The sequence below is a fragment of the Pristiophorus japonicus genome, chromosome 8 (genome assembly GCF_044704955.1).
Source record: "Pristiophorus japonicus isolate sPriJap1 chromosome 8, sPriJap1.hap1, whole genome shotgun sequence".
In the NCBI taxonomy this organism is placed as follows: Eukaryota; Metazoa; Chordata; class Chondrichthyes; family Pristiophoridae; genus Pristiophorus; species Pristiophorus japonicus.
This window is the reverse complement of record NC_091984.1, coordinates 59,790,854-59,816,024: the sequence shown is the minus strand read 5'-3', so window position 1 is coordinate 59,816,024 and position 25,171 is coordinate 59,790,854. Positions and strand designations below refer to the sequence as shown.

The 25,171-nt window shown below is 41.7% G+C and overlaps 1 protein-coding gene across 1 annotated transcript in view; it reads left to right on the top strand.

Moving 5' to 3' along the window:
• The first annotated feature begins 219 nt into the window (after positions 1 to 219).
• The window catches only part of pik3r3b (phosphoinositide-3-kinase, regulatory subunit 3b (gamma)), a 743,508-nt gene continuing 718,556 nt past the window's right edge, over positions 220 to 25,171 (top strand). The window contains exons 1-2 of the mRNA XM_070886838.1: positions 220 to 383; positions 817 to 1,440. Coding sequence (XP_070742939.1) covers positions 1,122 to 1,440 — 319 coding nt within the window. The 5' untranslated portion in view covers positions 220 to 383; positions 817 to 1,121. The remainder of the gene's footprint in view (positions 384 to 816; positions 1,441 to 25,171) is intronic.

Genomic DNA, 25,171 nt, shown 5'->3' with positions numbered 1-25,171 from the left:
TCCTCGGCACACCAGGCTTCAGTGCAACACGTTGCGGCTCCAACCCAGTTAGCGAACCAGTTTCTGCTGCTTCCAAGGGAGGCATCAGCGCATCTGCACATATTCTGCAGTGCAATGACCGACTTTCACTTGCAATTCATCACTGACAGGAGGTGTGGTTAGACACGTCACGCTATAAATACTGCAAGTCTGGCTGGGTGAAAGTGACTGCAATGAACAGTCCACACTGCGGAGTCCCGGATCTCCCAGCCTGTGCACAACTGAAATAAAACATCAAGGCAGCACGCGTCACCTTCAGCAGACAGTGTGGGGAGATTTACTGCCTGAATCCTCTCCACCAGGCACTGAACATCTCACCGGCGCTTCGCCTGGGCTTTGGAGAGGTATTTTTTTTTATCCCAGTGTTAAAACTGTAGACGCCTGGTATACATTTGGATGAATTGTTTTTTGACGTGGTGTTTGTACTCTTTTGTGTTTTCTGCCTCAATCTCTAACCGTAGAATTTATTTCTTTTTATCTGCGATTTTGTTTGCTAAACTTTCTATTTTTGCACCTCAATGTCAAAAGCTGCCATGATATTTTAGGGTAGGTGAGATCTGGTCCCCACAGGTTTGAATGGTTGAAGACGGGTGTGTTTTGGAGATGACTGTGGGATGATTTTGTTCTGTTGTGAATTATAAGTCCAAGTACTGTTAATGTGGTTCATGTACTTCCGTACAGGCACCACTAGTGTCTTGTGCAAAAAAATGCGCATGTTAAGGTGAGGATCAGCGGTCTGCTTTGATCTTTTTAACACGCTTCTCTCTCTCTGGACAGTTTGGTTGGATTACCGAAAGAACTGGAACTCACAAAGTCTGGATCGATTCTGCTTGATTCGGAACTGAGTGTCTGGGGCAGAAAAAGCCCAACAACCAGCAGACTTTGCAAAGTTTAACAGTGTCACACAACTTGGGTCCTAGCACCATCCAAGAGAATGGAGATTGCCCCAAGTGCAAGAGCGGGCATTTCACGCTGGAGAATCTAACACGCTTTTCATTCTGACCTTGGGAACTCAACTGCTGGCTGTCAGGAGCCAATATCCCCTTTTAGAGCCAGAATTGTATTCCTGGAGCAGAGCAGCCATGTGCACCGAAGGGTTCCAGTACCGAGCTATATTTGAGTACAAGAAGGAGAGAGAAGAAGACATCAACTTACTGCCGGGTGACCTTCTCACCGTGAACAAGTCGGCGCTGTTGACAGCGAATTATCAAGAGGGAGATGAGAAAACTCCCAAAGGATGGCTAAATGGTGTCAACGAAAGAAACAAAGACAAAGGGGACTTCCCCGGAACCTATGTTGAGTTTGTTGGACCGGTTCGACTTGTGCCTCCAACTCCTAAACCAAGACCCGTCCCGCCCACACCGGGCGGCACGCCGGCATCCAGCTCCGCTCCCAGTTCTGGTACGTGCTCCTCTAATACCTCGCACGGCAATCTGTTCAACTTCACCACATTCAAGTAGATTATGGTTAAAACATGGTATCGACAGCAATAGTTTTGACCCATTAGCCATGGGTGTATATTCAGAACGACATGGACGGGTTTGTGCTATTTTGAATATTTAGTAGTTTAAAGGTAGAAACAAGTCATTAGTTATTCTGGTGAGAGAATGGAAATAGAAATAAATACAGTGATGAAAATAACTTAAAAGGGGTGTAGTTAATTTATGATTATGTCACACTTTCATATTTGAAAATAAAGTTTTAAAATGGATTGATATATTAATATTCTAAAATACCCATCTGATCTTGAGCATAACATTTTACTCTGACCCTGTTTTTAAAAAAAAACTACCCATAAAAATATTGAAAGAGGTTGGAAAATATTGGATTAAATTCCGCCATCAAATTATTGTACTTTTATATTTTCCTATTCAGTTCACTACCTATGTGTAGGCTCTATATATTCTTAACATATACTTTTAGATAGACAGGAAACAACCTTATTTAGCTATCTTACCAATCTCCAATTGTTTACCTGAGGAAAAATATCATTATTTATGTGCTACAGAGAATAATATCACTAATTATCTGCGTGACATTGGGCCATGATAATGTCATTTGAAAGAAGACCACATTTTATGCTGTGTAAGGAGTATTATTTACTCCAGGTACATTGTTCTCTTCAAGAGAAAGCAACATTACAATTATATACTGTAAACCCTCTCAAGCATTAGTTAGTTAATGCATTAACAATGAGTTAAAGTTTTTCGAAGCTCAGAGAACTTCACGTGATGCAACCATTAAATAATTATGACATTGGTTGAGAGTTTTATAAGTTAACTCAGAATAGTCTTGCAACGTGTCGCAGAGTTTCAGATATTCTTTGGCGAAACTTCAATAAATCGGAATGTAGCGTGGCTCCCTTTCCATTGTGGAGCACGGATGCATCGGCCAGGTGTTCTTATCTTATTGCAATTACAGGACGCCTCAATTCTTGTTTTCAATACTTTTGAAAATGCATCAAAGTTAAAATCCAGAGACTTTAATTTAAAAGCTGGAATTAAGTTTGAATTTGCACAAAGCAATTACAGTGCTCCAGGTTTAAACTGTCACAATGCATCAGCAGATTCAAAGTTAGACAATTCCTGTCAAGGGAAAGATGTACTAAAGTACTGAAAATATTTCAGATACATTTTTTTAGTATATTGTGGTAATCTCTTTTGTTGAAGGATATCAATCGCAGTGCAAATGTTATTTGAATAAGGCAAACAGAATCAAAACAACTTAACACGAAAGTAATTTTTAATTTGCAAGTCCCATTTTTCTTGTTATAACCTCTCCAATATAGTTGGTTGTAGGTCATATTAAATCAATTACAGGCATAATCATCCAAAATTGGGTTAAGATACCAGGCTGTCATTTCAGTAAGGATGATGCATTAATCAACTAAGGTTTGCTAATGTTTTATTCTACAACTGCTGTCATTTGTAATACATTGTAAATAGTGTCTCAGGTACAAAACATACACGTGTCATATAAAATGGTCTGTTGATTATAAACAAAAACGTATTGTTTCAGGAAGTTAAGTCAGGACCGTAGGTGAGTTGAATAGTCTTTTTGGGATAAAGTGGTGGATTAGGTGAGCAGGCTAGCATGGTGGAACTGCGATGTGGTAACAGAGATGACTTTCATGTGAAACCAATGAAATGTAGTGAGTTTTTGACGGTGGCTATGTTTTTTATTAGCTCTATCTAAGGTTTAAGTCACTATGAAAAATATTATCAACTTTATGCCATAATCATCATGTCACCTTTGCAATAAATGCCTTGTGTTTTCAATAAAAGTAAGATTCTGTTGTGAACTAAAAGCTGCAGCAGCAGAATTTTAGAATTTACAGTGCTGAAAGTACTGTATATAAAACATATTTTAAATATCTTTTTGAAAACGGATAATTTACTGCATGTGTTACTGCCTATCATATGAGGGCAACAAGAATGTATGTATGAGACAGACACCAGAAACTTTCTGACTTCAGAAAGGTGGTGCTAATTTATGAGGGTGATTAAGTGAAGTTTGCAGAGATTTTGATCATGATGTATTCCAAAAGGGGAGGGGCTTCCTGGAGTACTCGAGTTCTTCATGGAAAAAAATTAGTCTTATTCGAAATGCAGAAAGGTGTTGGAAATGGCAATCCTGAATATATGATTAGCTTGGATTGCGCCAAAGATGGTGCTTCACACTGCATAGACACCAGAAGCCTGCTTGTATAGCAGCCATTGCACATGCAAAATGGAGGTGCTGTGTCTCACACGGGCATAACAGTAATGTTTAAATTTTTTAGATGATGCCAAATTCTTCAGTAATATTTATAAAAGGCCTTGCTTACACGCGGATAATCGAAGGGCCATTCTACCTAGTGGAAATCAAATACTATTGAAGACACAAAATAAATAATTGGAAAAGATGGTTCTTTCTGTTGAAAATATATTGCACTAATACCTTTTTTATTAAAAAACCAAGTACATTTGTTGAGAAAAAATGGAAACATTCTGGCTTAACAGTTTAAAGAAAAAAAAATCTTGGAATCCAAGATTATTAAATGCCAGTGAAGATACATTTTCCAGACATGTTTATAAGCAACTGTTGATAGGAATTGAATGCATTAACCCAATGCTTTCCCCTTAGCTCTGAGCAGGCCTTTTGCATACAATTTAATTTTAGAGTATGTGAATCTTGTTTAAAAAATCATAAGTAATAAATTACATTTTTGTTTTGCATTTTTCATCTGTTGAAGCGTGTAGAATTTGCTTGATAACTGAATATCCCTTTTATTGCTCATGCCCTTATTTAAAAAAAAACACTTCTATATTTCTGATTGGAAACAAGGCTGAAAATATTAACATGTAATGCTTAAGTAAGTGACAATTCAGCATTTCTTTATTGTTTGGATTTTTGCATTCTGAAGCATAAACTCGATGCAAGAGAGGGGTTTGCATCGACCTTTGGGCTTTTGAATTGGTCAATAAAGCTGAGCGGAAGACAGCACAAATATCTTTCATTCGGCATCATGGGAGCCACCCCCTTTTAATGCAGGAGAGCTTTGAGAAAACAGAGGAATAGAACATTTAAAAAAATGGGATTTAGCACAGTTAACAGAAGAGAATAAAACATTTACCTATTGATTAGGAAGTAGGAAATGTTACTGTTGAGTGCCGTGCATTGGGGTTTCATCTTCTGCACTTTAATCAATTGAGTGGATTTATTTTCCATTTCAGCAGGCAATTTGAAACCCGTTACCTGTGTCATTTTGTTGTTTAGCAGAAATAATGTATCTTCTGTAGCTATTTCCTTCCAAGTTTAAAGTTGCAGTGTCATTTTTGCCTGAGATATACAGTTGCTGATAGCACCATTTTTCTTAAAAATATATATCTTTTACTAACAGTCAGGATTTTTCATAGCAATTATATTTAAGGGTTTCTATATTATTTTATTTTTGCAGTAGCCTCACTTCTATGTTAATTTTCTGTAATTCAAATGATTCATATTGATTTTATTAACCTTTACATCACTAATGTATCTGAGGGGAAATGTTTTCTTTCAGATTAACATTTTTGATTATTGGGAATAAGATTTGAAATTGATTTGGATTTGAAATCATTCAAAATATTCCAAATTCTGTTTGGTTGAGGTTTTGTTTGCTATATCTGCCCATTCCAGGTAAATCAGCAGCAGTTGGCACCTGAATGTATACAACTGATCACATCATTGTAAATCCTGACCTGTAAAAATGTTATTTCTGACCAATTATTCACCCACACCTACTTTGTGAATACTTTCTGTATTTTATTAGAAATGCTCTCCAGTGTTTGTGCAGTAGAGTTAAGAACAACACAAGCTGAAATCACCCAATATAGTATAGATCGACTAAGTCTTACTTTCACTTTATATGTAATGCTTTTGTGGAAATAAAGCTAATAGGGTACAACAGCTAAGTGAATTTAACTGATTTTCTTGAGCTTCAAAAACATTCACTAAAATGTTATTTTTCCCATAAAATATACCTGTACAGAAGAACATAAGAAATAGGCACAGGAGTAGGCCATTTGGCCCCTCGAGCCTGCTCCGCCATTTAATAAGATCATGGCTGATCTGATCATGGACTCAGTTCCACTTCCCTGCCCGCTCCCCATAACCCTTTATTCCCTTATCACTCAAAAATCTGCCTATCTCCGCCTTAAATATACTCAGTGATCCAGCCTCCACAGCTCTCTGGGCAGAGAATTCCATAGATTTACAACCCACTGAGAGAAAAAATTCCTCCTCATCTCAGTTTTAAATGGGCAGCCCCTTATTCTGAGACTATGTCCCCTAGTTCTAGTTTTCCCTATGAGTGGAACATCCTCTCTGCATCCACCTTGTTGAGCCCCCTCATTATCTTATATGTTTCGATAAGATCACCTCTCATTCTTCTGAACTCCAATGAATATAGGCCCAACCTACTCAACCTATCTTCATAAGTCAACTCCTTTATCTCCGGAATCAATCCAGTGAACCTTCTCTGAACAGCCTCCAATGCAAGTGACTCTCTCCCCCATACTCTATCTCCCTTGCAATAAAGGCCAACATTCCATTTGCTTTCCTGATTACTTGCTGTACCTGCATGCTAACTTTTTGTGTTTCATGTACAAGGACCCCCAGGTCCCTCTGAACTGCAGCACTTTGCAATTGTTCTCCATTTATATTATAATTTGCTTTTCTATTTTTTCTGCCAAAGTGGATAACCTTACATTTTCCCATATTATACTCCATCTGCTAAATTTTTGCCCATTCGCTTAGCCTGTCTATATCCCTTTGTAGATTTTTTGTGTCCTCACAATTTGCTTTCTCACCCATCTTTGTCTCATCAGCAAACTTGGCAACCTTACACTCTGTCCCTTTTTCCAAGTCATTAATATAGATTGTAAATAGTTGAGGCCCCAGCACCGATCCCTGTGGCACACCACTAGTTTCTGTGTGCCAACTGGAAAATTACCCATTTATCCCGACTCTCTGTTTTCTGTTAGTTAGCCAATCCTCTATCCATGCTAATATATTACTCCCAACCCCGTGAACTTTTATCTTGTGCAGTAGCCTTTTATGTGGCACCTTATCGAATGCCTTCTGGAAATCCAAATGCACCACATCCACTGGTTCCCCCTTATCCACCCTGCTCGTTACATCCTCAAAGAAATCCAGCAAATTTGTTAAACATGATTTCCCTTTCATAAAACCATGCTGACTCTGCTTGATTGAATTATGCCTTTCCAAATGTCCTGCTACAGCTTCCTTAATAATGGACTCCAGCATTTTCCCAACGACAGACATTAGCCTAACTGGTCTATAGTTTCCTGCTTTCTGTCTGCCTGCTTTTTTAAATAGGGGTGTTACATTTACGGTTTTCAAATCCGCTGGGACCACCCCAGAGTCCAGAGAATTTCAATAGATTACAACCAATGCATCCAGTATTTTTGCAGCCACTTTTAAGACGCTCAGATGTAAGCCATCAGCTCCAGGGGACTTGTCCGCCTTTAGTCTCATTATTTCACCGAGTACTACTTCTTTAGTGATCATGATTGTATTAAGTTCCTCCCTCCCTATAGCCCCTTGATTATCCACTATTGGGATGTTTTTAGTGTCTTCCACCGTAAAGACCGATACAAAATATTTGTTCAACGTCTCTGCCATTTCCCTGTTCCCCATTATTACTTCTCCAGTCTCATCCTCTAGGGGACCAACATTTACTTTAGCCACTCTTTTTTTTTTTCCTTTTTATGTACCTGTAGAAACTCTTACTATCTGTTTTTATATTTTTTATATTTTGTGCTAGTTTACTTTCATAATCTACCCTCCCTCTCACGGGACGAGAGTTTCCCTAACTTGTTTTTCTGGCTCCCTCACCCGAGGTGCGCCGCTTTTGTCCACCTCCAAGCGCGCTGAAAAAAGGACGTCCATATTCTGGCCGCTCCCCAGCCTCTCCTCGGTCATGGTGCAGCGTGGCCCAATGGATTGGGGGCAGAGCCAGGTCCTGGCGCTGAAAACAGTGCCGGGACCTCTGCACATGCGCGCTAGAGTCTGTGCGCATGTGCAATAGCTCCTGGCAGGCCGTTTCCGCAAACGCGCACTGCAGGCTGTGTGGGAGGGGCCCGAAGTGCGCTGTCCCTAGCCCTGGCCGAATGGGCTCCCTCATCGGTGGCCTGCTGCGTTCCCTAAGATAGGATTTCTATTTTTTATTTGTTATTTACTGATTGATTATTGCTTATTACTTTTTGTGCTTTTTTGGTGCTTAGTGATGCTTTAAATGTAGTTATTTGCGCCGATTCCTTAACTCTAGGTAAGGTTTTTCTGTGCGGACAGAAGTGGCAACATACGTTGGTCTAAGTTAGTTTGGAGCAGCTATTTGCTGGCCAAATGCCTAAAACAGGGGTAAGTGGCTGGGAACGCTCCCTTTTGGGGGAAAAAAATCTGAACTAAAATAAAACCTAACTAATTCACTTACACTGGCACAAATTAAATGGCTAGAATTGCAACTAAAAAGGTAGTCCAGAAAAATCAAGTTGCTCCAAAAAAAAAAGAGCAATTCATGGGGAAACTTGGGCCTTTTATTATTTTTTTTAGTCGTTCTTTGCTGGCTTTTAAAAGTTTCCCAATCCTCTGGCCTCCCACTAGTCTTGGCCACATTGTATGCCTTTGTTTTCAACTTGATACCATCCCTATTTCCTTAGTTAGCCACGGATGGTTATCCCTTCTCTTACAGTCTTTCCTTCTCATTGTGATATATTTTTGTGGTGAGTTATGAAATATCTCCTTAAATATCTGCCACTGCTCATCAACTGTCCCATACTTTAATCTATTTTCCCAATCAACTTTAGCCAATTCTGCCTTCATACCTTTGTAGTCTCCTTTATTTAAGCTTCGGATATTGGTTTGAGATCCAACTTTCTCACCCTCCAATTGAATTTGAAATTCAACCATGTTATGGTCACTCATTCCTCGTGGATCCTTTACTAGGAGATTGTTTATTAATCCTGACACATTTGCTTTGTCCAATCAATATGAAGGTTAAAATCGCCCATGATTATTGCCGTTCCTTTTTTACAAGCCTCCATTATTTCTTGAGTTATACTCCACCCAATAGCTACTGTTAGGGGACCTATAGACTAAGCCCACCAGTGACTTTTTCCCCTTATTATTCCTTATCTCCACCCAAACTGATTCAACTTCTTGATCTTCTGAGCCAATATCGTTTCTCACTAATGCACTGATCTCAACCTTTATTAACGGAGCTACCCCACCTTCTTTTCCTTTCTGTCTGCCCTTCCGAATTGTCAAATACCCCAGGATATTTAGTTCCCAGCCTTGGTTGCCTTGCAACCATGTCTCTGTAATGGCTAGCAGATCATACCCATTTGTATCTATTTGTGCTGTCAATTCATCTATTTTGTTACGAATGCTGCATGCATTCAGATAAAGAGCTTTTAAATTTGTTTTTTTTACCATTTTTTCCTGCTTTGACCCCACGTTCTGTTTCACGTTTATACATTCTCTCCCTTCCTAGCACGCTCTGGTTTTCATTTCCCTCAGTGTTACCCTGCTCTATTGCCTTCTCCTTGTTCTTTAACTTTTTTCATTTTCACTCACCTGAATCCTCCCCCCCAACACTAATTAGTTTAAAGCCCTCTCTACAGCCCTAGTTATTTGATTCGCCAGGCCCCTAATCCCAGCACATTCTAAGTGGAGTCCGTCCAAATGGAACAGCTCCCTCTTACCCCAGTACTGGTGCCAGTGTCCTACGAACCAAAACCCATATCTCCCACACCAGTCTTTGAACCATGTGTTTAACTCTCTGATCTTATTTACCCTCTGTAAATTTTCTCATGTACTATAAGCCTCATAAGTAAAATATATGCCAGCAAGACATGTGGTTTAGTAAATGTCTATACTTATGAGATAGCTATGATCCACTTCTATCTTTCTAATTTGTGAGTTGTACAATCAGCATCATCTTTGGCAATAGTTACATGCCACCACTGTGTATTTTGCAAGGCTGCTACTGGACTTTCTGAACTGGGGGAAGGGGGCGGATTTGGGAAAGTGGCTCATAAGTTAACCATTGGGTAAGTAATGGTCTGTTGAAATTCCAAATGCCACTTCATTTTCCCTTTTCAAGATTAAAAATCTATACATTGTAAAGTTTAAAATGTGCTTGAAGTGAACAAAAATCCATCTATTTTAATATAAATACAAATCACACTTTTACAGGTGAGCATGTCCATGGGGCTCCTAGAAATGTCCTGATAATTTTGTGCCTTCAGCATTTGGATTTCCTCTTCAAAGTTTTGTGTACTTAGGATTTTATCCCTCAAATACAAGAATGTTTATGTATACCTACTGCTTAAGTTACAAATCCTATGTGGCTTCTTGTTTTTACATGTCAGGGCCGAGCTTCAGTTGTTCGCTCTTTGGAAGTTCTGGCAGCTTCTTTTTTCTTGAAACTGTAAGATCAACTCTTGCTAGTTTTCTAGGTTTGCACATCCCAGCAGTCAGGCTCCAGGCAGACACGAAAAGATGTTTGCAAATAGTTGCCCTGCACATTAGAGTTGTGTAACAAAAATAAGTCCCTTTTTTCTAATTAATTCTGAGTATGTTTGCAAAGTGACATCTGTGTCTTGGAGAAAGGTCTAACTTGGATCAGAATAGAAATGTATTAACAGATTAACACTCTGACATTTACAGGAATTCCTATGTTTTACAGAGAATTATGTCCAACATGGACTTCAAGAAAAAAACGGACAAACTTGCAAGTTTGGTGCAACACTTATTTTCTACTCAGTTACAAAATAGTTGCTTTATGCTTGCAGAATGTAAAATAGTGCTGAGTGTCGCGTGCTTCACTCACACTACAACGTCAACGTCAGATCATGCTTAATAGATTGTACATTGAATTATTCCACCTCCCTTTGACTATAAGTAGATGATGGGTAAGAACTTCAATTCATTTCTGCTTCTGACTTATGAAATATAATTCTAATTTCAAAGCTTCTGTCCTTGCTGTATATTTTTACTTGTACATTTCCCTGTAAACGCCCATCAGCCAGTGATCATGAGCTTTCAAGGAAAAGTACTAAATACATAGCCTGATTATGAGCTGGGAGCACATTAATAAATGGAAATGAAGAGTCCTAATTGGACATTGTAAAGAAGTCAATGTTCTAGGTTCTTTGGGATAAAATTGCACAAACCCCAAATCGGGGCAAGTGATTTGTTATTGATCAGATCTACTCAAGAGTCAACACTTTTACTGCCTCCTGGACAGTTTTGCAAAATGGTGGTACTCAGATAGCAAATCACACTGCACATGATAAGTATAACAATTCAAGGGATGTCGATACATGCCAAATTGTTTGCTCTCCTCATAATTAGCCTGCTCATCAGAGCGCGGCTGCAATATTCAGTGGAAACCCCCCCCCCCCACTAAATTGCAGCCTTGTTTTAACATTTTACAGAGGAAAGGTATTACTTTCCTCTCAACATTAACAGATGGTTGGAAACAGTAAGCCTCTTAATTATTTCCTTTCTTATAACAGTAATTGTTGAGTGGAATTTTTTTTTTCATTCTGCAATTATTTTGTACCATGACTGGTTTTACCTCGTGCCATTCAATGTTTTTACTGCTGTTCATAAGGAGCTTGAATAATAAAGTGTATTGGTCCTTTTTGTGTACAGAGTTTGATTAATGAGACTATTATCTTGAAAGGATTTTTTTTTCTGACATTGAATTCTGAGCATTTTGTGGTAAGGATCAGAGATATTTTGATTTGTTTTGTTGTAAAATCTGACACTTGTAGACTTTATGAAACTTAACCCCAGCTATCTTACATAAGTAATGTAGGCAGTTAACATGCTATAGCGCCATCAAGGGATTCAGGTTACAATATAAACAGTAAGAGATGTTCAAATAATTTAAGACCATGTTACAGCCTTGTACTCCATTTCAGTCACGAATATATGTGCTGTAATATGTTGGAGATGGTTTTTCTTCAGGTATGGGTGATTAAAATGCAGACAATATGATTGCAAATCAGAAGTATATAAAGACGTGTTTTATTTTTAGTTTGGAAGATGTACAATATATAGAATTTTAAATGGTAACCTGTAGTGCTTACGAACTGGTGCTCCAGTATGTCCACACTGATATTTGTCAGTGTGTTGACTATCTTGGCACATTAAAGCTGCTGTGTTGGTTAGAAATTGAGCAAAATTCTAATTTTCTTGCCTTCAAATCAGTTTATTAGAATAATTTTAATTCCAAATTTTGTTTAATTTTTAAATTTTTAATGTAATGTGATTTTTATTACATGTGTGTTTGTTGTGCCAAGTGATGCCAATAGGAACTTGTTACTTAAATGACTCTATCGGGAGCTGGTTTGCTGCTGCAGTGTATTACTAGTAATTTTCTATGTTGTATTTTCTACATTTAACATAGGCAAAAACATGACAAGTAAAGACTTTGAAGGAAGTGCTTGTTTTCAGTTATTGTAGTTACACATTTCTTTCAGATTAAATACCAGAAGTATTCAGTCACTTTTACCTAAAGAAATGATGGATAATATTTTCCCAGTGGTTTTTTTTTAGGAAATTGAAACATTTCCTTTTAAAAAATAAGATAAGAGATCATTTTCTTAATGCACCTGCTTGTGGACCCACGGCATGGAAGAATGTTGGTTTGTTCCCACAATTCCCTACATTCAAGAGTTCCTAATATTTCTTGTATTACAATTGTGAAAGATTCAGTGGTTGGGAAGGGGAGAGGGATAATTTGAGGGACAGTAATATAGATCATCTATGCAGGCCTGCTCTCAGTCAGCTACACAGCAGCAATGGAACAGGGTCTCTAACGAATCAATGAACTTGTATTTATATAGTGCCTTTCATGGCCTTATGATGTCCTGAAGCTCTTTGCAGCCAATTAAGTACTTTTGAAGTGTAGTCATTTGTAATTTAGGGAAATGTAGCAGTCAATTTGTGGACAGCAGGGTCCCATACACAACAATGAAATAATGACCAGACAATCTATTTTTAGCGACGCTGGTTGAGGGATAAATATTGGCTAGAACAATGGGAGTAATTCCATATTCTTCTTCGAATAGTGCCATGGGATTTTTTACATCCACCTGAGAGGGCAGATGGGGTCTCAGCTTAACACTGCTTCCAATATACGGCCCCTCTAACTCACTCAGTGCTGCATGGAATTGTCAGCCTAGATTATGTGCATAACTCTCTGGAGTGGGGCTGAACCCTGCCCATGACCTTCTGACTCAAGGTGAGAGAGCTATCTACTGAGCCAAAACCGACTCTGAAAGTGCCCTGAGAAATCAACAACTATTGCAGTTAATATCGTCAGCAGTTCTTCAGAAACAGTAGTATGTTCAGATATGCATTCCAGGCATTCTGGTTCTTACCATTTGAAGGGATGCTACTTAGAACCAGAGAGGTAAGGACAGCAGAATGTACCTAGGCTATTACCAGCTCTGTATCTCCTGAAGTTTGATGCTGACTATAATTGCCTCCTCTGAGATCTTTGGTGCAGTTTATTGTTACAAGACACAAAAACTATGGGGGAGAAATTACATAGCGCTGAAAAATGGGCACAGCCACCATGATGCACGATATACCCGCTTCTGTTCAATGAGTACAAGCAGCTTGTCAAATCGTGGTGCCTGCTAATGATGATGATTGTCGTGCACAGCCCACACTGAACATGCTGCTGACAGGCTGTGTGCTCAGCAGGGGGGCCAAGTTCTCGATGTCTGGGCAAGGCTAGCTGTGAGGAGGACACAAAGAGCCTGCAAAGGGATATTCATTATGGTAGAAAAAATAGAAAAATAGAATATTTTTTAAATGGTAAGAAACTAGTAAATGTTGCCGTTCAGAGAGGTGTCCTTGTACAGGAAACATAGGACCCGAAATTGATGAAGGTCTCCGCCCACCCAAGTGCCGCGCAAAGGACCGCCGAAGGCTGCCGAGGTCCCTGGTGGTTCTTTGGGCAGGATATTCATCGCCGAGGTCCCTCGAAGGTCAGCGGGTGGCAAATGAGCGACTTACGCCGCCAATCTGGGCGGCAGCCAGCAGGAGCTCCCAATCTCGACGGCAAAGGCACTTGCCGCCCAAGTGCCACCGAGGATGGAGTCGGACCCACGGAGGGTCGAAGACCTGAAAAGAAAAAGCATCAACAAAAAAAACCATCTGAAGACCTTCAGGGGACTCCATCCAGGTATGTCCCTGTAAAGAAATAAATTACAAAAAGTCCACGAACCTTTTTTTTCAGCATCTTCTTACTTATCGTCGGGGACAGACCAGCCTCCAGCCAGTGGTCCATCCCCGTTGTCCCGCCGACTCCCGTCCACATGAATGTCGCATCTCGGCAGGCAGGAGCTCAGTTGCGCGACTCGGCTGTCCACTGACGTCAGCGGACGCTTCCCGGCGGCTCTCCCCTCCCGCCCACTGCAGACCACGTCAAAAGTGTCACTGGGCGGTTCGACCTGAGGAATGTCGGCAGCAGTGGGTGGCAGTCGGCGACAGTGGGCGGTAAGGCCATCAATTTCAGCCCCATAGAGTTAGCATGCATGTACAGCAAGCAATTAGTACAAGAGTAAGGAAGTCTTGCTGCAATTGTACAGGGCTTTGGTGAGACCACACCTGGAGTACTGTGCACGGTATTGGTCTCCGTTTTTTAAAAAGGACATACATGACCTAGAGACGGTGCAACGAAGGTTCACTAGATTGATCCCTGGGATGAGAGAGTTAATTGGGCTTATATTCTCTGAAATTTAGAAGAATGAGAGGTGATCTCATGGAAACATACAAGATTTTTCAAGGGATTGACAGGGTAGATGGTAAGAGGATGTTTCCCCTGGCTGGAGCATCTAGAACTAGGGGGCATAGTCGCAGGATAATGGGTCAGCCATTTAAAAGAAAGAAAGACTTGCATTTATATAGCGCCGTTCACGACCACCAGACATCTCAAAGCACTTTACAGCCAATGAAGTGTAGTCACTGTTGTAATGTGGGAAACGCAACAACCAACTCTCACAAACAGCAATGTGATAGTGACCAGATAATCTGTTTTTGTTATGTTAATTGAGGGATCTTTTACATCCACCCGAGAGGGCAGATGGGGTTGCAGTTTAACATCTCATCCAAAAGACAGCAACTCCGAAAGTTGAAGTGTCAGCCTAGATTTATGTGCTCAAGTTCTTGGAATGGGACTTGAACCCACAACCTTCTGACTCAGAGGCAAGTGTGCTACCCATTGAGCCACAGATAACCGAGGCTGTCACTGCCAACTGACTGAGATGAGAAGGAATTTCTTCCCTCAGAGGGTGGTGAATCTTTAGAATTTTCTACCCCAAAGGAATGTGTGCAGGAGAACTTTCTTGACCAGTATGTTTCCAGCCCAACGAGGAAGGAGGCATTGCTGGGTCTGGTTCTGGGGATTGAGGTGGGTCAAGTGGGGAACATTTAGGGAATAGTGATCATAGTATCATAAGGTTTAGATTAGCTATGGAAATCTAGAATAAAAATACTTAATTGGAGGAAGGCCATGACCGGAGAATCATGGCTGATCAGATCATGGACTCAGCTCCACTTACCCACCCGCTCCCCATAACCCCTTATCCCCTTATCGTTTAAGACCGGAGAGGACCTTGTTCAAAAAAGGGTGTCAGGATAAACCCAGCAACTACAGGCCAGTCAGTTTAACCTCAGTGGTGGGGAAGCTTTTAGAAACAATAATCTGGGACAAAATTAACAGTCACTTGGAGAAGTGTGGATTAATTAAGGACAACCAGCACGGATTTGTTAAAGGCAAATTGTGTTTAACCAACTTGACCGAGTTTTTGATGAGGTAACAGAGAAGGTTGATGGCAATGCGGTTGGTGTGTATACGGACTTCCAAAAGGCATTTGATTAAGAACAGAAGAAATAGGAGCAGGAGTAGGCCATATGGCCCCTCAAGCCTGCTCTGCAATTTAATAAAATCATGGCTGATCAGATCATGGACTCAGCTCCACTTACCCACCCGCTCCCCATAACCCCTTATCCCCTTATTGTTTAAGAAACTGTCTATTTTTGTCTTAAATTTATTCAATGTCCCAGCTTCCACAGCTCTCTGAGGCAGCGAATGCCACAGATTTACAACCCTCTGAGAGAAAAAATTTCTCCTCATCTCTGGGAGGCCATAAATGGGTGGCCCCTTATTCTAAGATCATGACCTTTAGTTCTAGTCTCCCCATCAGTAGAAACATCCTCTCTGCATCCACCTTGTCAAGCCCCCTCATAATGTTTCGATAAGATCACCTCTCATTCTTCTGAATTACAATGAGTAGAGGCCCAACCTACTCAACCTTTCCTCATAAGTCAACCCCCTAATCCCGGAATCAACCTAGTGAACCTTCTCTGAACTGCCTCCCAAGCAAGTATATCCTTTTGTTAATATGGAAACCAAAACTGCACGCAGTATTCCAGGTGTGGCCTCACCAATATCTTATATAGCTGTAGCAAGACTTCCCTGCTTTTATACTGCATCTCCTTTGCAATAAAGGCCAAGTTTCCATTGACCTTCCTGATCACTTGCTGTACCTGCATACTATCCTTTTGTGTTTCATGCACAAGTACCCCCAGGTCCCGCTGTACTGCAGCACTTTGCAATCTTTCCCCATTTAAATAATAACTTGCTCTTTGATTTTTTTCTGCCAAAGTGCATGACCTCACACTTTCCAACATTATACTCCATCTGCAAAATGTTTGCCCACTCACTTAGCCTGTCTATGTCCTTTTGCAGATTTTTTGTGTCCTCCTCACAGAGAGAGAAACAGAGAGTAGTGGTGAACGGTTGTTTTTCAGACTGGAGGATGGAATACAATGATATTCCCAGGGGTCGTAACTAGGACCACTGCGTTTCTTGATATATATTAATGACATGGATTTGAGAATAGAGGGCACAATTACAAAATTTGCAGGTGACACAAAACTTGGAAGTTTAGTGAGCAGTGAGGAGGATAGTGATAGATTTCAAGAGGACATAGGCAGGCCAGTGGAATGAGCGGATTCATGGCAGATGAAATTTAATGCAGAAAAGTGTGAAGTGATACATTTTGGTAGGAAGGACGAGGAGAGGCAATATAAACTAAAGGGTACAATTCTAATGGTGTGCAGGAACAGAGACACCTGGGGGTATATGTGCACAAATCGTTTAAGGGTAGGTTGAGAAAGTAGTTAAAAAAACATACGGGATCCTGGGTTTTATGAATAGAGGTATAGAGCACAAAAGCAAGGAAGTTATGATGGATCTTTATAAACACTGGTTCAATGTCAACTGGAATATTGTGTCCAATTCTGGGCACTGCATTTTAGGAAGGATGTGAAGGCCTTAGAGAGGGTACAGAAAAGATTTACAAGAATAGTTTCAGGGATTGAGGGACTTCAGTTACAGGGATAGACTGGAAAAGCTGGGGTTGTTCTCCTTTGAGCAGAGAAGGTTGAGAGGTGGTGTTACAATCATGAGGGGTCTGGACAGAGTAGATAGAGAGTAACTGTTCCCATTGGCGGAAGGGTCGAGAACCAGAGGACACAGATTTAAGATGACTGGCAGAAAAACCAAAGGCAACATGGGGAAAAACTTTCTTGCGCAGTGAGTGGTTATGATCGGAATGCACTGCCTGAAAGGGTGATGGAGGCAGATTTAATCATGGCTTTCAAAAGTGAATTGGATAAGTACCGAAGGAAAAAAAATTGAAGGGTTACGGGGAAAAGGCGGGGAGTGGGACTAGCTAAGGTACTTTTGCAGAGAGCCGGCATGGACTTGATGGGTTAAATGGCCTCATTCTGGGCTGTAAGCATTCTATGTTTCTATTCTACCCCACTCCCGTCACCACAACCCTACCCTTGTGCCATCCTCATTTCAGACACCCAAGAAATCCAGCTTACACAACCAGTGGTTGAACAAGAAGAGGGAGAGGAGAGTGAAGCAGAAACACTGTCACTCGATTTCACACTCCCACCCACCAGCTCCTCAAGGCCTTCCTGCAAGGCCATCTGCAGTCCCCCCACTGAAAGTCAGCTGCCTTCCACCAGCCATGCTGGAGCCACTGGGGGTGCACTGCGTGACATCATTAGGACTAGCAAAGACACACACAAGCCTGTCACTAAGGGAATGCATAAGGGTGATAAGTTGATTTTTTAATATAACAGTGGATGCATATATGGATAAATTTGGATTGTAAAGTTTACTTTGCGGTGTTTTTTATTTCGGCACTGTGGTCAAGAGGATGATGTGATGGTCCTCCTCTTCTGCTTCTTCCTCTTCCTCCTCCCTCTGTCAGCAGCTTTTCCCCTTTGCTACATCTGCTCCATTTCCATGTGATGTTGCAGCCTAAGGGAGACTGCAACTAGAGCCCCAGGTCTGGGAGCAAGTGGTGTTCTCAGTGGCCTTCCTTTAAAGAGCCAAAGCCTTGCAGGTGTCTAGCTGCATTCCCTGTACACTTTAACAACTTGAAATATGTTTTACACCATGCCACTTCAAAATATAATGTAAAGAAACCAGTACAAAAGCAAAAATCTAAACTTACCTGAAAGTTGCGTGTGTCCCTTTAAGAAGCGCTGGTATGGGGTTTGTCCTAAAACTGACCGCACGTTTGCTTGGTGTGCTTTGGAGAGGGCGTTAAAAGGAGCGGCGACATGCAAAATAGCAGGTTGTGCATCAGTTCAGCATTAAACGCTGATTGACGTCACGGTCTGACTAATTTCCATATTTGCAGTGAGCGCAGGCAATGGCAGTGCTGCTGACCTGCCCAAAATGACACTGCCACATTCCGCACCAGAAGCGAGGCAGCCACCATTTATTCACTGAAACCATCCTTGTCAGCCGACGGTAACTGGCCACGTTCCACGGCCTATAACTTCAAATTCAAACAAGCAATAAGCTAGCTTAACTATTGCCACAGCTGTAAACTGTATGATCAAAGACATTGCTTCCCCAAAACTCCTTTAGAATTTATTATTTTAAGACTGTCTGAATTCTGAGGAGATTAAAGCAAATCTTCAAGTTTTATTTTGCTATTTATGAGGTTGTTATAAGAGTTTTTTTTTTGAAAGAGTCTTCAAGTTTTTGCATTTGCCGTGATTAGTAAAGGAATAAAAGGATTATAAATGTGGTATTTGTTGAAATTGGTTTATTTCCCCATGCATGCTAATTTTAAAGTTGATGTGCTCGACTTTTGCTAAATAATTCAATAAATATTGAGATACTTGGCAATCGGAGCTAATATAATGTACTTCAGCATTGATCTACATTGTCTAACATCCTTGACTGAAGAGAAGTAATTACTCCACACCCACAGCCGCTGACTTCTAATGAATGATGCACAATGAACACCTCAGGACTGGTAAGAACTAGAGCACAAACCAACAAAGCTAAGCAGATAGTGAAAAATACACCTGATTCACATTTGTTTGCTTAAACACCTTAACAAAGCAGCATCCCTCTTCTTATAGGCAAAGTCCACAGAAGCATTCACAAGCTTTTGAAATGACCATGGAATGTTCTAAAAATGTCAGAACTGGGAGACTAATTGTGCCCCTGGTGAAAGGAAGCCATGAAAATAGGCTTGTGACTGATTAAAGACTGTTTACTATCCCGAAGTGACAAATTGGTCTCTTGCTGGTGTTTCACCTTAACCCATATTCATTTTATGTTTGAGATAAACACATGGTTGTAATTATCACTTGATTATGTAATTTAAATACATCTTATCGGCTTGATAAAAGAGGTAGGCCATGACATTGGGTCCTTTAGAGCCAACCGTTCAGACCGGTTTGCAAGAAAAAAATGGCGGCTGCCTCGCCTCCGCCCGCTTCCGGCGGATCCGCTCCATTTTGAGCAGGTCGGCAGCGCTGCCATTGCCTGCGCTCACTGTAGATATTTAAATAAGGCAGATCGTGATGTCAATTTGTGTGTGACGCTGATTTGACGCACGATCTGCCATTTTGGACGTTGTCGCTCCATTTAACGCCCTCTCCTAATCACTACTAGCTGATCATGCATTCAGCAGCAGGAAGGACCCCCCCCCCCCCCACCCCTGCCCCAGCAGCGCTATTTAAGGGGATCAGCAACAACTTGCAGCTGACTTGCTTTTTAATTTCAACTGGTTCTGTGTTTCTAGAGTTGTTTAAAGTTGCTGAGGTGAAAGCGAGTGTTGCTGCAAGTGGAGAACGCCTAGCTTCTGATTTGAAAGGTTCTGCTCACATTACTTGCACAGTCACGGGGGATCTACTTGCCATCCCCCAGGCGCTTGAGCATGACAGTGAGATGGAATGGAGGAAGTGAAGAAGAGGACAAGATACTCAGAGAGGGAGCGGCAGGAGGGCTCTTAGCAAGAGGCCTTACCCACCTAGGATCACCTACCTGCACCGAGTCACAGAACTCTGCCACCTCCTGCAGCCTCAGAGCAGGGCGACAATGGCTCTCCCGGTGGCCCTCAACGTCATCGTGGCCCTCAATTTTTTTGTCACCAGGTCTTTCCAGTTTGGAGCAGGAGACATACCTAACATCTCCCAGTTCGCCATCCATCACTGCATCTGAGAGTTCAGAGCTTCTGTACTCCCAAGAGAAGCAGGAGGAACACGCAAGTGGGTTTGCTAGGATAATGGGCTTCCCCATGGTGCAGGGTGCTATCGACTGCAGACATATGGCTTTGCGGGAGCCGCATGCCAATCCTGAGATGTTTCGTAACTACAAAGGCTGCCACTCACTTCATGTGCAGTTGGTGTGTGACCACGCCCAGCGCATCATGATGATCAATGCCCGCTATCCTGGCAGCAGTTATGATGCCTTCATCCTGCACTAGTCCGGTGTGCCACTATGTCAAACCTGAGGGTGGCTGCTCGGAGACAAGGGCTATCCGCTCTACACCTGACTTTCCTTCGCAACCCCACCACTCGTGGCCAGCAATCATATAATGACAACCATGCTGCCATGGAGAACATCATTGAGTAGACCATCAGGGTGCCAAAGCAAGGGTTCTGCTGCCTTGACCTCTCAGGAGGAGCCCTACAGTACATGCCGGAGCAGGTGTCCTGTTTTGTGGTCTGCTGCATCCTCCACAACTTGGCCATCATGAAGGCAGTCCTTTGCCTCCATGGGTTCCAGAACCACCTCAGGAGGACAAGGAAGGGGAGGAGGCAGGCAGCAGAATCCTGTTCTGGACAGGCTGTCCGTGAAGGCCTCTTCAGACTCCGGTTCCAGTGAATGAAACCCCAGATCCCTGTTGCTCACCACTTCTCCATCATACCATCCCTCTGTCACGGAACATCACAGTGTCCTCCTGGGCATAAAGCTGAAATGAAAGCCACCACAAAACGCACATTCCAAACATAATTTATATATTTATCAAACGCAAATCAAAACAGCAATGTCAACTAATTACACATGTGCATTCCCTTAGTGTCTATCTTTATTGTCCCTTTTCCTACTCTAGTGGAGCTGAGTCTATGACTATACCAAGCGCTTGCCCACTTAAAGTAGTATATTTGCACAATTCATTCAGATGATGCAGTAAATTGTGTTAAACAAGACTGTTTGTTTTGCCTAATTGTTGAATAATTTCTGTCCAATTTGAATGAAAAAGTACATTTAGTGCTGTTTTCTCAACGTAAGAACTTATCTCTATATTGTGTTCCTTTATTGGGCTTTCTCGTGCATCGTGGTCATGATGGGCTCGCACCTCAGCTGCAGAGGGCAGAGGGAAGCTTCATTGTGACATTCTTCAACAGGCAAATGTCTCCAAATCCTGTTATTGCTATATTAGTCCTGCAAAAAATTACTATTTTTATAACATTCTTGGTGTATCAACCTGTCATATTTTGTGATGTTCTTGTATCCTGTCTGAGTTTTCAATCAGTGTTATTCCTACGCTGCTTTTGCCTGCCATTGGCATTGTTTTTATTTTATATTGACATTATAGAAAATGCTATAAAACATTATAGGTGGCAGAAGGTAAGTATAAAGTTATAATTTAATCTCCGATTTCAAATGATATCCATGAATCACTCAGGCCTTGCTCCTGTGCTCTATGATGTTATCTGCAACCTTTGGTTAAATTACAACTTTACTTCTACAGACAACCATACATATTTGCATATTGCTTGTCCTTTCTGTGGCTTCTGACCACATATCCGCACCATCACTAAGACCGCCTATTTCCACCCCCGGAACATCACCCAACCATGTCACTGCCTCGGCACATCTGCTGCTGAAACCCTCACCCATGCCTTTGTTATCTCTAGACTTGACTATTTCAATGCACTCCTGGCTGGCCACCCATGTTCTACCCTATGTAAACTTTGAGTTCATCCAAAACTCTGCTGCCCATTCACCCATCGCCCCTGTGCTCGCTGACCTACATTGGCTCCTGGTTAAGCAACACCTCGATTTTAAAATTTGTATTCCTAGTTTCAAATCCCTCCATGGCCTTACCCTTCCCTATCTCTCTCATCTCCTCCAGCCCCACAACCCCCCGAGCTGTCTGCGCTCCTCTAATTCTGCCCTCTTGAGCATCCCTTATTATAATCGCTCAATCATTGGTGGACGTGCCTTCAGCTGCCAAGGCCCTAAGCTTTGGAATTCCCTCCCTACATTTCTCCACCTCTCTATCTCTCTTTCCTCCTTTAGGATGCTTCTTAAAACCTACCACTTTGACCAATCTGTCCTTATGTGGCTCGGTTTCAAATGTTTCTTTATAATGCTCCTGTGAATCGCCTTGGGCCATTTTATTACAGAAAAGGCACTATTAAAATACAAGTTGTTGTTATTGTTGTTTATATCAGAACCAAGTTTAAATCAAAGTTCTTGGGAAATGGCATGGCGGTGTTCTACAGGAAGCTATAGCATGGCTCGAAGATTGCCTTAACATCTGGTCAGAATCTAGCAGAGGCAAATTATCCTGCAATTCATATGAGCAATTGGCAACTTGTCTCTTGGGAGAATTGCTGGTTATTCTCCCATTACTTGTGTGCTGGGATCATGCTGATTGTTGAATTTGACCTCTGTCTTTATTGTGCAAACCCTCGCATTTAACACCTGTGTAACTATTTAAAAATTCAAGCATAATTCTAATACATTGATTTGAAGTAAAGGAAATGCTGAAAAGTCTTTTCCTCAGTATGTATTCCCATCTTTCCAATGACTGCTGCATTTTTGGTCCTCCTTCAATCAAGTTACTTGAGTAAATATTTATTTTTGATGAAGAATGACTGGTCAAGTCAGGACAATGTTTCATATTTTGTACTTTGTCAGCATCAGGCAGCCTGGGGTTATGATTAGATACAGGGTAAAATACCCTCTGAATTTACCCCAACAATGTGCCGAAACCTCATCCTCACTGGAACATCCCCGATTGGAATTGTGTGCAGTTTCCATTTCCAAAACCAGCTATCTTCGTGAGCACTCTTAGACTGGATATTTTTTTGAATCACCATCAATGAGATGACCAACCCTAATGTGCACAGGATTTAAGAAAAATTGAACTCTAGATTATTTTCCCATATTTACATATCAATGAATACTTTTGTTGTATAATTAAATCTTACCCTCCCAAAAGAACTATAGGAATTACACAAAATCGAGTCAAAAAAATCTTGTTAACAATGTAATTAATGATGTAATCACCCTCATATCAATGCTAATATCTGTGATTTAGAGAGGTGACGATTTGAAAAATTCCTTTGGAGATCTCAAAAGAACATTGAAACAAATTAAGGACTAGATGAAAAATTTGAATTTATAAAGCACCTTTTATGACCTCAGGACATCGCAAAGTGCTTCACAGCCAATGAAATACTTTTGAAGAGAAGGAGCTATTTTAATGTAGGGAAATGTGTTCCTCAGGAGAGCTCCCCTACTCTTTTTCCAATATTGTCATGGGATCTTTCACATACACATGAAAGACCAAATTAAGTCTTGGTGTAACATCTAATCCAAAAGGTGCCACCTCCAACAGTGTTGCATTCCCTTAGTGCTGCTTTGAAGTGTCAGCCTAGATTATGTGCTCAAATCCTTGCAGTGGGGCATGAAACTCTTTTGAGTTTACCTGAAAATAAACATAAACATTAAAACCATGCCACCCGCCTGGGTGACACAGCAGCAGTGGGGCATGAACTCACTTGGTCTGACCCCCAGGTGCCGGTGCAGCCACTGTGCCAAGGCTGAGCACCTAAATGATGTGAAAGGTTTGAAGTACCAAGCATGCCAGAAAGATAAATCAGAATAAATATTGGTCATAAATGTCCTAGAATGCTACTCTGGGGCATGTGGGATAAGATTTTTGCAAATGAACACTCCCAATGAAAGGCGTACACTGCGCATGAATATCATGAACTTGAGCGCAGAGGTGAATGTGCTCTTCATCCCTCAATGAATGTACAGCGGGTGGAACTTTGCACTTGGATTCCTATTGAGTTCCCCCTGCAAAGCTCTGCACCAAGAACACTACTTTGACAAACTTGTTCCTTGGTTTCAAATCTAAAAAGGCAATTTTACTTCTCTCAAACTCATTAATGAGGTCACATTTTTTAAATACTGGTTTAAAGTTTTCTCTTCACCCCCTGAATGGTAATCTGGCAGAGTGGTTTGCCCACCCATTATAGAACCCATCTTGTTTTCATTCCATTTTGGTTGAGATTAGGCGGCCGAAATTCAGCCTCCCGAAAAGGCGGCTTAGCGTGGCAATGCTGCGGCCAAGCAGCAGAGTCGAGTGGCCACTAATTTGGAGTCCAATGACTGCCGCCAATGAAATTCGCCTTGGTGATTTTTCCAGCGGTCCCTACTACCGCCCCACTGCTGCTGACCCCTCCTAAGTGTGTCATCAAAGGGCGCATCGTCGATCTCCCACACCTCAATCGATATTCAGCACAAAAAAATCTTCAGGCTGCTGAGCTGTGCCCCTGACAGTATTTTCTGTTGGTGCATTTTGCTTTCAGTGTGTGGGAAATGGCTGCACGGTGGCCATTGAAGGGGAGGGTGCACTGCCGCGGCCGCCATTTTTTTTTCCTTCCGACTTCCAGATCGGCTGGACAATTATGCCCCCGGGTTCAGCCGAGCTGCCAACAAGCAGCCTAGCACCCTCTCTTGGGTGCCAGGCTGCTGGCCCAGCCGAAACCCTCCCTGGTGGCCCAGTGGACCTAACTAAAATCTTCGCAGAGCTCGCAGCGGCTCTCCCCTTTAAGTGATGAATGACAGCGGCAGAGAGTCCGTCCCGCCTCCACTTCTGCCCCTCTCGTGGTCGATCTTCTGCTTACCGCCCCACTTCCGCTCCCATTATGACTGACTTCCGGACCGCCTGAAAAACAATGACAAAGAGCTGAATTTCGGGAAAGAGACAACCTCACCCACAACGGCGTAAAAAGCACTTCAAAAACAGTAGGTGTGACCCATTTTGGGTGGACCTGAATTTCTACCCCTAGAGAATCTAGATTCAAGATAGTGAAACTGCATGCGAAGCTATAGGTTCATGTGGAAAGACATTTCATCAGAGATGGTCAGTACTAATGCACTGAACATAGTACGTTGGAGAAATGGGCAGGATGGCTTTATTAGCCTTTT